At 35.6% G+C, this 15584-nt stretch overlaps 1 protein-coding gene across 4 annotated transcripts in view; it reads right to left on the reverse strand.

Moving 5' to 3' along the window:
- LOC149804196 (uncharacterized) overlaps window positions 1-15584 on the reverse strand; it is a 57846-nt gene that overhangs the window by 22565 nt on the left and 19697 nt on the right. For 2 of the 4 annotated variants that reach the window (XM_089937771.1, XM_089937763.1), the window contains exons 2-3: window positions 3924-4413; window positions 1015-1199 (exon numbers count right to left, since the gene is read on the reverse strand). In XM_089937771.1, the coding sequence (XP_089793897.1) occupies window positions 1015-1199; window positions 3924-4320 (582 nt within the window). In that variant the 5' untranslated portion in view covers window positions 4321-4413. Of the gene's footprint in view, window positions 1-1014; window positions 1200-3923; window positions 4414-12629; window positions 13051-15584 lie in introns of those variants that run through there. The other 2 variants (XM_089937746.1, XM_089937756.1) reach the window with 2 other exon arrangements.

Consider the following 15584-nt stretch of genomic DNA (forward strand, 5'->3'; position numbering starts at 1 on the left):
ATTATAATATGCCACTGCCACATTATGATATGCCACTGCTACATTATAATATGCCACTACTACATTATAATATGCCACTGCTACCTTATGATATGCCACTGCTACATTATAATATGCCACTATTCATTATAATATGCCACTACTATATTATAATATGCCACTGCTACATCATGATATGCCACTGCTACATTATAATATGCCACTATTCATTATAATATGCCACTGCTACAGAATAATATGCCACTACTACATTATAATATGCCACTGCTACATTATGATATGCCACTACTACATTATGATATGCCACTGCTACATTATAATATGTTACTGCTGCATCATAATATGTCACTGCTACATTATGATATGCCACTGCTACATTATAATATGCCACTATTCATTATAATATGCCACTGCTACAGAATAATATGCCACTACTACATTATAATATGCCACTGCTACATTATGATATGCCACTACTACATTATGATATGCCACTGCTACATTATAATATGTCACTGCTAAATTATATGCCACTGCTATATTATGATACGCCACTGCTACATTATAATATTCCATTGCTACAGTATAATATGCCACTGCTATATTATGATATACCACTGCTACATTATAATATGCCACTGCTACATTATAATATGCCATTACTACATTATGATATGTCACTGCTACATTATGATATGCTACTGATACATTATGATATGCCACTGCTACATAGTAATATGCCACTGCTATATTATGATATACCACTGCTACATTATAATATGCCACTGCTACATTATAATATGCCATTGCTACATAGTAATATGCCACTGCTATATTATGATATGCCACTGCTATATTATGATATGCCACTGCTATATTATGATATGCCACTGCTACATTATGATATGCCACTGTTCATTATAATATGCCACTGCTACATTGTAACATGCCACTGCTACATTATGATATGCCACTGATACATTATAATATGCCACTGCTACACTGAATGCTTACTTGTAATGGGACTGAAATGGCTTTCATTCTTTGCGGACCCAGCCCGTGGAATTTCATTTTGAGCTCCCGGTCTTGAATATGTTTGACAAAGTACGAAGTGGGACTGATTCCCATATCTTCACACACTTTTATGTATTTGTCTTTCCCTGTAAGATCTCTGTCGAACCTCTCTGGATGCAACAATCCTGTATAAAATATGATAATTTGAACTAAAACAGAAATATTTCTGAAATAAATTAAAACTAAGAAATAATCAATGACTTATATCTTTCCAAAATATAGGTTATGACCTAGAACTGACGTGAAAGGGGTGGGGTGGTGATGGGATGTGTCAACCTCTTGGTAACATCAATTCAACATTGTAAACTTCTAGGAGGGCGACTTCAAACATTGATCGGTATTTTTTTAAGTCAATTAAAGTAGATACTGACATCTTCCCCATAAATGAACTAGTATTGTTGTTTCTAAACTTCCTGTACGAACTATTTTTATTTAACCTAATTTTAATGAGCAAGCACATTGTGTGGGGTCCCCATGTTCGTTCTGGACCTGCGGTCGAGCGTAGTCCACTCGTCACTGATTCAATACCCGTCCAGGCCAGTCCGTGTCCTGCGGAAAGGTACTAAGCCCCCGTTTCCTCAGCATGATGCATGCAGTGTTGTGTTGAAAGTGTCATTTTAAAAACGTTTCAGAAAGAACAAAATATCTTCGTTTTCATTATATGATGAGACAAAACTGAATATGGAAGGGTCCGCACACTGACTGCTATGATATAAAAAGTCAGCGTATTTTCGTGGTTTCGCAATTGGAACTCGAAAATAAAATATGAAGTAAGTAACCGTCAGTTTGTTTCGATAGTGTGTTGAGAGAAATTAACAAAACATCTATTAAAATGACTTCTTTATAAGCGCTGTAGTAGGAATAAGTTACTGATGAATGTCAAGATTCTGTATTTTCATAATTTAGATCAAAGTACTTATATGTATACTGAAAATACTAAATAAAATTAGGATGTCGATGATTTCGTTTTCGTGTGATTTATCATAGTAGAACTAGCACTATCCCATTTTTGTTCTCATTCTATATATGCCCTTATTAGTGCTGCGAGCTTAAAATGTCTCTAAGAACGCGGAAGACGGCTATGGTATCTCTCTAAAGATACTATTAGAAAAGTATTCACGCCGAAAAGAACGATGACTGTCTTAAAGGCACAAATATGCTCATGCTAACCATACATGTAATATTTATTTTGCTGCATAAATGGAGGTAAGTCCTTGAAAACTCCTGACATATAAATGCTGTCAAATTTTGAACTTCTCCGCACATGATTTATATGCATCACGTTCTGTTCCGGAAATGGACAGTAATGTACAAATAATACACTGGGATTTCTACCGTTTCGGTAAGGGGTTGGGTGGGGAAAGGCTTAAAGTTTTTTCAGTATATTATAATGACCGAGTGACGATAATATAAATTATCTGGTTGCGTTTGAGTAACATATTTTATATCTCGAATTTAAAAGCTAACTATCTTGCCGTGTATTTCAAAATCATGCAAAACAGACAAATCAACGATTACTGTTAGATGGCGGTACTAATGAACGTATCATCCTGTCGAATTTTGAATTTGCGGTCTAAATCAAAAAGTAAATGACACTCTTACAGTATAAATTGAATGGAATTGAAGCTAAAGTGTTATTATCGTCTATTTAATCTCAGCCATATAAAAATGATACTATTGTTTCCTTTGCCAGTGATGTTTCTTGGATACCACGCTCGGTAATGCGGATAGAAAAAAAAATATACCCGACCAAACTGCTCCACTCCAGTTCTCCCCCATCTGCTTTCCTGAACCCCACATATAGCACTTTTATCAACACTGCCATTTCTCATATGCCTCACATTTAGGGATTGCTTTAATTGTTTTTAAGATTTGAATTACTAGCTTAACGAATAGGAAACACGTTCTAATCGGATTAACCCAAGTGGCAGGTAGATCGTCTCCCGAGCATTCCTATAAGATCGTTAGTATTATCACAAGCTGTCTGACCTGGACGCGTTTATCCCGTTACAGGACTCACGGTACTAATTCAGTTCCCATAGTAAACCACAGCAAACCCCATGATATTAAAAATTTAATAACTTAAAATTTTTGAGTGCTCATGATCAAACCTATATTTATCAGTATAGATAAAATCTGTATGTCAGCTTCTGTGCAGAGGAAAGGATATGAGCTGCGGCATTTTCTGGACCTGCATGTGTTTTGTAACATGTGCTTTCAATTCCGCACCAAAGAGTCAGGTGCTGATTTTAGTAATGTGTGTTCCAAACTCAAGACTGTTAAAGGACTAAAATTCCATCAATAAAACAATGTCTCTATTTTTTTTTTCACTTACAACTACGCTCTCAAAAAAAGTTTCTTTTCCCTACAACATAACTTACATTATTAACCAATCATGATCAGCCTAACCCATATATACTCTATTTTAGGAGCACCCATTTCCAGGCTGGTTCCCATTTTTCCATACCATTAGTATCGTGTGTCCTACAGTTTGCTAAAGCCAAAGAGAGCTTGTCGCGTTCTTTCTGCCACATTATAAAATAAGTATTAAAGCCTAAAAATGCAGAGCTTAATCCAGATATTGTATAGAAACCTAAATGCAGCTTTTAACCTTCTCGTATTAAAAATGCCGGTCAATCTCCCGCATCCCCACCCCACCCAACCCCACCGCAACCCAACCCAAGAAATGAATGGCTGAAACACTGGCTCTAAACATTTTGCGTTCTAAATTTTACTTTGTTTTACAAGTGATTGGATTTTATTGTTGAAAGAAAGATCAGAACGATAATCACTAACGGATAATTATAAAAAAGAACACAACGTTTTGTTACGGTAAAAACTCCACCTACTCTCCTCATCCACCTCCAAGTCAGTTTCGTAATCATCGTCTCGTGAATGAAAAGAGACGTCGCTAACACAATCGACGTCATCTAAACTATCAGTGTCACTTCCCTGTTTGTCAACATAGTAACTGAGTCTGGAACCCTTGCTCTCCACTCTAACTCGTCCATCATCTCCTGTAGCAGATTCCTCAATTTGCAGAGAATCGCCATATTCCGTAATGTCTTCGGTTAGAAACAGAGGATCTCCATTAGTGTCAGTCGGATAAAACTTTGGATGTTCCAGTAATTCGTAACTCTCTTCCTGTTCTTCTTCCGCTTCATCTTCCACCAAAGGGGAGAGAACTCTTTTAGCTGGATCGGGTCCCACGCCGGAAACTGAGAGAAAAGCGTCTTGAGTCGCCATAACTCTTTCCTTTTACATGCTTCCGAATTTAGTCAGTCAAAACTTTCTCCATATTGAATGATTTACCAAAAAATCGAGTGGGACATTTCTCACCTAGAAAATTCAAAAGATGACTGATACACCACATAAAATGTACTTATTATTATATGCAAACGAAAAATCATTTTGGTAAAATAGAAAATACGTTAATCATCGCATAAAATATATTCCCCTCTTGTTCTTCTACGCACTTGGATTTTCTGTATATGTTATCAAAGGTCTGTGTACTTAGATATATTGTATATGTTATCTACGCTCTACGTATTGAGATACACTGAATATGTTATAAACAAAATCTACCGACTGAAATACAATGTTAAGTTATCAAAGTTCTACGTACTGAAATATGTTTTCACGTTATCAAGGTTATACGTACTGAAATATGTTGTCACGTTATCATGGTTCTACGTACTGAAATATGTTGTCACGTTATCATGGTTCTACGTACTGAAATATGTTGTCACGTTATCAAAGTTCGACATTCAGAGATGTAATAATCAAAGTTTTGGTATTAAAATAAACCGTATGTTATCAAATTTCTACGCAAAGTGATATGCATTATATGTTATCAGGATTCTATATTTAGATATAAAGTATACAGTTTGCTATCAAAGTTCTATATTTAGATATAATGTATATAGTCTACTATCACCGCTCCGGTGACCTAGTGGTTAGAGCGTCCGCCTCGGATGCGGGAGGTCTTGGGTTCGATCCCCGGCCGAGTCATACCAAAGATTTACAAAAGTTGGCGCTCAGCATTAAGAGGCCAGTGTTAGGACTGGTCGGCCTAGTGTCATGTGACTGGGTAGGACATCGTGCTTCATGTCTGCGGCATGATGCCTCCCGCTAGATATCACTATGAACTGCCATACTGCAGATATCGTAGCGATATGAGTCAAAAATTGTTGTTGTTGTTGTTATTGTTGTTGTTGTTGTGGGGTTTAACGCCATTTTTCAGCACACGATAGGCTATACATGGCGGCCAGTGGAGGAAGAACTCTTTGAAAGCGAGTTTACATTCGATTACTTGTGAGCAAATTTCTTTTCTAAGGCACTTCATGGATACGAAATGTATACGAATTGGACAGAATACGTGCAGATAACATGCATAAAGTTTAGAATTGTCCGGTAGCCAAATGTATTTCAAATTATTCCAGATCATAATCATCACGTTCGTCCTATTTGTATACATGCAGCAACCATATAGAACGTCTTGGCTATTTTAGGATGATTACAAAATTACGCTTTTAAACTGTACGTCACACACAAGATGACGATAATCCGATTACATCACGTGGTAATAAAGGATTATGCTAATTTTAAGATGACTTAAATATGAACGGTAAATTTTTTGTAAATACGCATCTTCAAAAAGAAACAACAGCAAAAAAGAAGAAAGAGGCGTATGATTGAACTTCTATATCTAAACTATTTCTGAATAACATAACGAGATCGATTATTTTTATTAACTTGTTTAACTTATCTGCGAAAGATTTCTCAGGGATCATGATGAAAATAAGTTATTAAGTTATTGTAACCTTATGCCATGATGCACTGGAACGCACACAAAAGATCTGTCAAGTTTAAGAATCAAGTTGCACAGTCTTCTCCAGTATGTTTATGACTTTAGGGTCTTGACTTGTCATAAACTTTAACTTTAGGGTCCTGACTTCAGGTCATAAACTTTGACTTCAGGGTCTTGACTTCATGTCATAAACTTTAACTTTAGGGTCTTGACTTCAAGTCATAAACTTTGACTTTAGGGTCTTGACTTCAGGTCATAAACTTTGACTTTAGGGTCTTGACTTCAGGTCATAAACGTTAACTATAGGGTCTTGACTTCATGTCATAAACTTTAATTTTAGGGTCTTGACTTCAGGTCATAACCTTTGACTTTAGGGTCTTGACTTCAGGTCATGAACTTTGACTTCAGGGTCTTGACTTCAGGTCATAAACTTTAACTTTAGGGTCTTCTCCCTGAGGTTGATACCTCTGGAGTCACTAACGATATATGGTAGAAAAAATGAAGACGTCACATGTAACAGATCTGTTATTTCAAACAAAAACCGATTGCCGGACTTTAAAAGGACTAGCTCTAGTATGTTTTTTTACATGTTAAATGGCTCTGTTAATAAGGATTAGATTGTGTTTAAGTACTGTTTACGTCTACTCTTTGAAAGCTGTAGGAATACAAGTCTGAAGTGTATTATTACAAAACGTGAGATGGTCACAGGTACATTCCAAATAGACAATAATGTGCAAACCTTAGAAACGACTGGCAGTCGCCTGTCACTGTAGTTCGCCGTTTTCAAAAGTGAATACAAGCAAAACTATACATCAGTCTTCGTGTATTCTATGACGTCCTTACACCACAAATGTTTCTGTCTAGACACGACTTCTGTACGTAGATATCGAAAATACCAATCGTAATATGCTCTTTGATGGAATTTTAGAGACAAGTTATAACTCATAAGTAGATAACGTTATGTAGCAAGTTCAATTTTAAAGTCATTTACTTGATAAGTCCTTGAATAAATATTTCGTTCAATCGGAAAAATATTCTGGTTTGTTTATTTTCCCGGGGTATTCATGTGCGAGTTAGTTGGCCTAAACATGGCTGGTTGTGAATTATTGTTAACTTGAAAGAGACGTATCGAGTACAAGCATATCCGACTGTTCGTACCTATTAAATACATCATAATGAGGCACGTTAATCCGCTCCACAAAGTACTGAGGCACGTTAATCCGCTTCACAAAGTACTGAGGCACGTTAATCCGATTCACAAAGTACTGAGGCACGTTAATCCGCTCCACAAAGTTACTGTACTTCAAAACGGTTACTTATAAAATCGTTTCGTCTAGTGGTTTACAGAAATGTTGCAGCTTTGAATCCCTGATGACATTAACTATATTGTTGTTGTGGTGATAATTGTTACTGTTGTTATGGCTTTAATGACATTTTTCAGCACATGATAGGCTATACATGGCGGCATTTATAACTCCCGCGAAGAAGCACCAACCAACGGGAAGGTAATGGCAAGTTTTCTCAGATACCCACGTTGTCCCAGCCTGAAACTCGAACCCACGCGGACAGAGGTAATATTTCAGTGATCGGTAAAGGTGAGTGCCTTATACATTCCGCTATGACTGTATTACAATAGAAAGTTATATGTAGTAACAACAGAACACGCGATGGTTTAATCCGTATTTGGAGTTTGATAATTGATTATTGCATTTGATCGCGTTTCCTCAAATAAATTATTGCGTTTAAAATATTAAACTGCAATTTTCAAGATTTGCCTATCTATAACCAGTCACTAATTATAGTGCTATCATTTCCTTTAAAAAAAATTGTAATTTGAATAGAAATACAGCTGGTCACAGATTTAATAGCGTTGACACAAATATTTTATGTAAGCCTTACACGTTTGTTGCAGCATTTTCATTCCATGCCAAAGACGCACAATAGCTGAATTTTAATATTTTAGACAGAAGGTATTGTCGCTAGTATTAGTATCGTATGCTACCCTAAAGCTTTACATAAAAGATCGAAATGAAATAATAAGCACTTTCTTTCAATTATCTTATCAAACTAGTGTCAGAATTGTACTATGCTTTGAAATATCAGCATATATACGTAACATGAAAATGCATGCAGTCATCGAATGACTTATATGCTTGCGATAGTAGGTTTGTGGAGTACTGCAAGAGAGAGAGTTTTTTTTAAAAAAAAAACTGCTCTTGAAATTCTACACCAGCACTTTAAAAATAACGATCGTATTTACTTTCATACTTGATCCAGATGAGCATATACACAGGCTAGAAATATTTTATTTCTTACCACACTTCCTTAAATACTAATGAGATTTGGATCGGTACTGCAGGGATAGACTATCTTGTTGCCAACTTATGCCAATAATTCAATCAAATTACCATTTATAATAAATTAAAAACCTCTTTTTACACCGTATCATCGGCTAACTACCGATGGATCGCCGACTTCACTACATAAGCATTAACAGATGTCACTAGCCCGGCGAGCGTTTCATACTTGCAAGCAGGTTGAATGCTGGTCGTCTGGTTTGTCAAGTTGAATGCCTGTCGTCTGGTTTGTCAGGTTGAATGCCGGTTGTCTGGTTTGTCAGGTTGAATGCCTGTCGTCTGGTTTGTCAGGTTGAATGCCTGTCGTCTGGTTTGTCAGGTTGAATGCCGGTCGTCTGGTTTGTCTGGTTTGTCAGGTTTGTCAGGTTGAATGCCGGACGTCTAGTTTGTCAGGTTGAATACCTGTAGTCTGGTTTGTCAGGTTGTATGCCTGTCGTCTGGTTTGTCAGGTTGAATGCCTGTCGTCTAGTTTGTCAGGTTGAATGCCGGTCGTCTGGTTTGTCAGGTTTGTCAGGCTGAATATCTGTCGTCTGGTTTGTCAGGTTGAATGCCTCTCGTAGCCTAGCTTTGATCACCACTAAACAACTTATCAAAATTACAAATTGTCACAAATTTTCCAGTGTATGCTCATACTTCAAACGAATGTTGTATTTCTTACATTGATAAGCTACTGAGTTCCAGGAGCAATATCAACATTTTTAAGCTATTGAATTCAATTATCCACCTCTTCTCTAGCGATCTGTCAGATACTGCATACCACACACATTCAAATTAAATGTCCATGATATTGTTAGCAATCCAGTACTCGAACACATTACGCCATTAGGTACAATATCTTTAAATCGATTATAATTTCAAAAGAAATTTGCGTCATTAAAGGACGACATATACAGTGGCATTTAAACAGAAAGTAGTGCTGGGACCACTAGATGGTTCATATTACATGCTCGTTTTTAATTTAAACTATATCGGATCAGAGAAAGGTGTGAGGCAATTTGGTTCAAATCTCGAAGGCTATACGTCTGTATAGGTTATCAAAGCCTTCATCAAACAAACAGAAATCACTTTCTTGCAACTACTTTCTGATTTCAATTGAATAAAATTTCATCAATATAGACTTATCCTTGCTCGATCTACGCTGCAAATTAATTTGTCTTATCTAGAACTAAATCCCGCTACAAATAAATTACACAAATGCAAGGGTACGTTTTTAACTCTAAGGAGGAGAGAAGAATAAATGTCAAAATTCATTAACCGAAATCATTAGTCAAATTTGAATTTTGAATTACCCTTTACAATCGACCTTCCATGGTAAGTTGGTAATCAGTTTGTAATCAGTTGGTGATCAGTTGGTTCATATCAGTATGTATCTGACGCTGTCGGGGACATTATGCTATAATAGTCATTGGCGTTTCGCAAGAGTTTTGAGCTGCGCCGATAAAACTTAATTTCTTTTACAAAATATTACCAAGCAACCATCTGAATCATTGAAATATTCAGTTAAAACCCATCAGATAATTTGCGAGTAAACGAAATCTTTGATAAATGTTTGTCAATGGGAGCTAACTATATATTTGAAGGACCTGTCTACAACACCAGTTTGGTTCTATATTGTTCTCCTCATAGTAGGTGTATATCTAACCAAAAAAGAAAGAAACACCAATATTAGTTTTTGACCGGAGAGAAGTGGTTGCGCATTCTTTTTTGAGGTAATTTTACCGGATTTCAATATTGCATTATTTGCACGGGCCAAACAGTCACAAAAGTATACGCGTACTTCTCTCTATCTCTCTCTCTCTCTCTCTCTCTCTCTCTCTCTATGGTAACAAATTTAAGAAAGATAAAAATGAAAGAAAATAAAGTAAAGTGGATCGTGCAGTTATAAAGGTACTCTACACCTGAATACGTTTTGTTGTAATCGTCTATTTAGATAAACGTTAAATTTGAAAGTTTGATGCGAGAGATACGTTAAGGAAACACAATAATGGACAAGACTCGTAGAGCGCGCAATAGCTGTATGGTGAAATACATATATATGTAAATAGATTATAACCTCTCACGTCATCCTCATATCACTCAAGACCGTGCAAGCATGAAATTACCGGCAACGAATAATCAAGATATAAGAATAAAACACTCATTTTGTAATCGTACATTGATTTATCAAGGCTTCAAAAGAAATATATACGTAAAGAAAGGCACAAACTTTAATTTAAAAAGATGTTAAACTTATGTCTCTGAGCGAACACAGAGAATTTGGCTTTTCCCCCTCCCCGAAAAATGCATCTACCCCAGGTTGTTATATCGAGCCCATAACCTTTCTTTGAGTTCTGACTAGATTTTTCAGACTTTTTGCTAATGAACTCATGTTGTCGCCTTTAAGGCCACTCTATTTGGTATCAAAGCATTCTCCCCATGTAAGGAACTTATTCGACAGAAAACACAGCTTGTGTCTTGCTCCCATAGCGGTACGGTTCAATAATGCAAACAGTTTCATTGATATAATACATAAGGTAACAACTACTATAGATATGAAAGGATTCTTATTATTTCAAACCTCTTTATGTTACCTTCCAAGCCCTGGCCTTGAATCACACCATCTGAACCCGGAAAATTATAGAAATCAGCTAATACAGGAGGACGAACAAATTAAAGAAAAATTTAATCAAATTTCCACTGATTGCATGGAGAAAAGGAAATGTTATTACAAACTTTTGACCCTCGTAATGTGATCCGTATGTATAATGCATCCGAGTAAACGATTCATGATGCACACCAAACGTTTACCCACTATATCCTTAGCTCTGAGAAGGCATACATTCACACCAACAAATGAGAAGATCCTTCTGATTGGTTGAACAGTTATGCACAATTTTGACGCTGTTATGAAATCATGCCTATCCACGTGAGGTAGTATCCTGGAGAACTGATTTTTTTCGGACAATATCTGAGGAATAGTTCCAAGATGTGTTACAGTGGGGATACAGTCTTGTGTTTGAGAAACAGAGGAAGGTATGAGTGGTTTGATTCTGGCAAATATCCGCTTTATCGAGCTTTCATGCAGTCCATCTGTTTAGCATCTCTGTAACCAATGTATCCCAAAATAAAGAATAGCGTCCAATCAGTTAAATCGTTACATTACATACACGATGAATCTTTAATTGTTCATCTGAAGTTTGATAAAGATATGCAGTCTCTATTTTCGCATCAGACGCCCAGATTGGAACGATTTAGATGCTTCCGCTGAGGTCCGCGCGTCGACAGATTTAGATGCAGCGAATCGTGCATTTATAAATCCCAATTGAATTTCGTTCACTGTAAATCTAAAAAAAAATATATTTAGAAAGCGTGTAATAAATAAACAACAGCATTCGTGCTGTGTTCGGAGTCAGAAGAATGAATTCATATGATATGGGCTATGAATATGTGTATGTTTCGTGTGCTCTGTAACCAAGCAGCACGTTTTCAGCCTCCAATTTATTGAATTCCGTTCGGCTATACAAACATTTGTTCAACATTAAACTGACATATTATATAGCTTTTGTAACAGACGATGACAAATTTGCAAGAGTGTTATTTGATTTGTAGAACCAGGGCTGATTAGTCAGTCGATGATCATTAGAATAGATTATAAATGCAGTGAAACTTCTCTACCCCCTACACTACTGGGAACGAAAATTCTCCATTTTACAGAGGTGAGCAGTGTGCGGAGGTCGGTTTGCATTATTATAACGGATTTTATTGTGACCAATTACAGTATGAGATCGTCTACACATGAAACCGGGTTTGCAGAGGGGTCGGTTTAGAAAAGTTTCACAAATAAAGAAAATCGCAAAAAAGCATCGCTAAATTATATATTTTTTAAAGTTAAAAAGTCAGAAATATTTTCGTAAGTCAACAAATAAGGGCTAAAAAAGTTATTATTTTGCGAGATGCTCGGTAAGATAGCATTTCTAGATTGGTGTCGCAAAAAATTGATTATTGTTTTTCTTTTTCCCTCATATTTAACGTGATAAGTGTCTAAAAAGTCTACTCATGTCTGATTCAATTTATTGAATTTTAAAAAAAAAGCATTTGAACTGTCCTTACTTCAAAAATGCACGATTGACCTCTCAGGTAACAATAATATATCAATATGCATCCTCACATATCAAAATAAAATTCAAAACGCTACATGACCGATGTAATACTGTTAACGATTGCAGGACCCTACATAAATAGTATACGTTCCTTACGATAGCAAAATTGATAACTAAAAAATGATAGAAAAATTAACTTTTCAACGATTGTTTTAATATATTTAACCTAAAACAAATGCTAAAGAAAGATCTTGCAGGCAAATATCAACATACGTATCACCAAGCTAAAGTGTTACAAGTCATTCATACCTTTGTTTCTTACCTTTCAAAGAATCCGCTAATTCCAGAACATGCGTGTTTTTACTATATTTCACTCTAATTTTTTTTTTAAAATTAGTTCACCAATATCCTTCTGTCAGTCAGAATAAATATGGCCACAGCTGTATTACAGACGGACTTTATCAAAATGACCAGTAATTATTGATCGACACAACTTTAGATAACCCACGCTTCTTTATGCTTTTCTTGTACGAGCCTCAGTAAAACGCGAAACGTTAACACACCCCGTTAGTCTGCGAATAAATAATAAGAACTGAAAAGAGGTTTCTTTTATTTAACAACTGACTCAAGTAAACCACCAGGGATAATCAATATGAAAAATAAAACCATGCCGAGGCCACTTGGGGTAAATCATGTCTAGCTGAATTATTCAGCCCGGTAAACTCAATCCTCTTGGGGTAAATCATGTCTAACTGAATTGTAAATTCAATCCTCGCATTGCTAGAATGCACGCTCATTGTATCGAGAGATTTGCCGCTGGTCTACGTTTAAGTAAGATTTGATAACTCGTTAAGTCGTGTAAATAGTCATTAATTTCATCTACCTGTCAGGATTTGCAGAGCAGCTGATTCTAGAGGTACATGCCTTTGTCAGAAACTAAAACCGCTATTTGTTCGGGTTCAAAATCCGATTTAATTTGACACTGAAAGAAGTTTGTCATGGTCTCTTCAACTTAAGTGCTTGAAAAATTAGTGTGTTTTCAAAAGGAAATGAATTTACAATTGAAAAGACGCATTTCTTTGACTAACCAGTTTCTTGAACCTTGCCGCCCCTAATTAGCGTGAACTAAATAGGTGCTGTGCAACACATCATGGATAGATTTTGTTCTGAAAACCGGCAATTGTTGCGAATTTAGTATTACAACAATTCTATTATTCTTATGGATCAATTGTTAATAAAATTTATTAAAAATATAAAAAATAAAAAACACTGAAAACAGGAGCTGTTAAAGCACCATTGTTTATGTAGTGATATATCTACATGAACCCTACGAGGTATGTCTGCAAATGTACTTGATAATAAAAATTTATAACATTCATATTGTAGTTTATAATATTCCTATATTTGTTTTGTATGTCTTAATATGTTATTTCACTGTTTTCCTTTCTTTTCAAGCCACAGCATCTTTTTTTTGTTATGTATTCAAATTTGAAATGACGCAATTTATCATTTTGTTTTTTTTTTTTTAAAATCGTCGACAAATGTCAAGGTAAATAAGGTGTAAATGTAATTTTAGGTTCAACATGCCGATTTCTATTTTGATCATATATTTGAATCTTCCTTTCCTGAAGTGCCCAGATCTGTTATTCTTCTAACATCGAATGGCATATTATAAGAGTTACTGTTTTGGAAAGTACGACCTTCCCTGACAAACGCATCATGCTTCTACCGCTCGTGACATTAGCTTGCCAATATAGGCCGCCACCAGCCAAAACGAGGCTGGCGTAGGCATTACATGTCTTTTAATATGTGTATGGAAGTTATAATTGACTGGAATAAAGAGGTGAGATTGAAGGGTGGGGATTTTATGACGAAGTTTTGAAAAGAATTGTGATCTGGTGAAAGCTTAAGAAATGGAAACAATTAATGTCATTGCAACAGTTTTTACTGGTCATTGATAGGAAGAAAGCAAAGGAAACTTACATAATGATTATATATAAATCTTTATTTGCAGTTAAGTAAATGACTAACACCAGGTTCTTGCTTTGTAAGTTTAAGTTGTACTTCTAATCTCCCAATAAATGGATCTGAAGAAAGCGCATGACTTGTGTGCATCTAAGGTGAAATATAAGACGTTTTGAGACCCATGGTTAGTATTAGTAATTACCATCGGCAATCTTGACCGTAATATTTCTATACAAGCATGACAATTAAAAGCAGTGCAATAAACTCTTTCGTATGTATATTTCCAATTGTCGCAAGATATTTACCCTGTTGATGATAGTGCATTTTTCAATCTGATACCTTCAGAGTCAAGAATTTAGTACATTATTCACAATCAACCAAGCCAGTAATCTCAACATCTGCTTTATTATAACTTTGTATCTTCTTGAAACATTGTTCCAGGAGTGGCGTCAGTGCCTGAAACAGGAAATTACAATGACACCATCATATTGGAATAACCGAACCACCCTCGCGTGTCCTTATTTATGCTGTAACATTAGCCCATGAGTGAAGAAAACATATTGCATTAGCAATTATGCACTCATGTACTGTGCTTAATTATCAACAAGATGTCTTCACCATGGATATCTCCTTTACATTAGTCAAGGTCTTAACGCACTTGCTCACAATGAGTCCCTTCATTATGACACGGTTTCTACCATAAAGGCATGTATAATCTTGGATTCCATTTCAATAACTGGCAGCAAAATTATATACAACATGGACTTCATTAAAAGGTTGTTTCACCGTAAGGCGGAACAGGTTTGTTTCAATAGTCCACGTTATATATTTATTGTTAGTATATATATATATATATATATATATATATATATATATATATATATATATATATATATATATATATATATATAGAGAGAGAGAGAGAGAGAGAGAGAGAGAGAGAGAGAGAGAGAGGGGGGGGGGAGAATTACAAATATCCACCAAAAAGAAAGGACACTAATTTAAAATTACATAACCTGTATTATAACGCTATTTTTTCGTATTTATAAAAACAAAAATTATGCTAATATTGAATTATCAAGCATTCTCCTCTTATGTCACGTGTTTAGGCTCGAATAAACAGTAACACAAGGAAGAGTGAAAACAACAAGCTTTGAAAAAGTACAATAATTTATTTCCCTGGAAAAATTCTGTAAAAATGAAAAATATATGAACTTACGGTTTATAGAATCAAATCCAAAAATAATCCAAAAATAATCTAAGAATAAAATTTTAGTAGTCCTAAGAACAAAATGTTCT

The sequence above is a fragment of the Sinohyriopsis cumingii genome, chromosome 2, assembly GCF_028554795.1.
Source record: "Sinohyriopsis cumingii isolate HCF-2022 chromosome 2, ASM2855479v2, whole genome shotgun sequence".
Taxonomy (NCBI): domain Eukaryota; kingdom Metazoa; phylum Mollusca; class Bivalvia; order Unionida; family Unionidae; genus Sinohyriopsis; species Sinohyriopsis cumingii.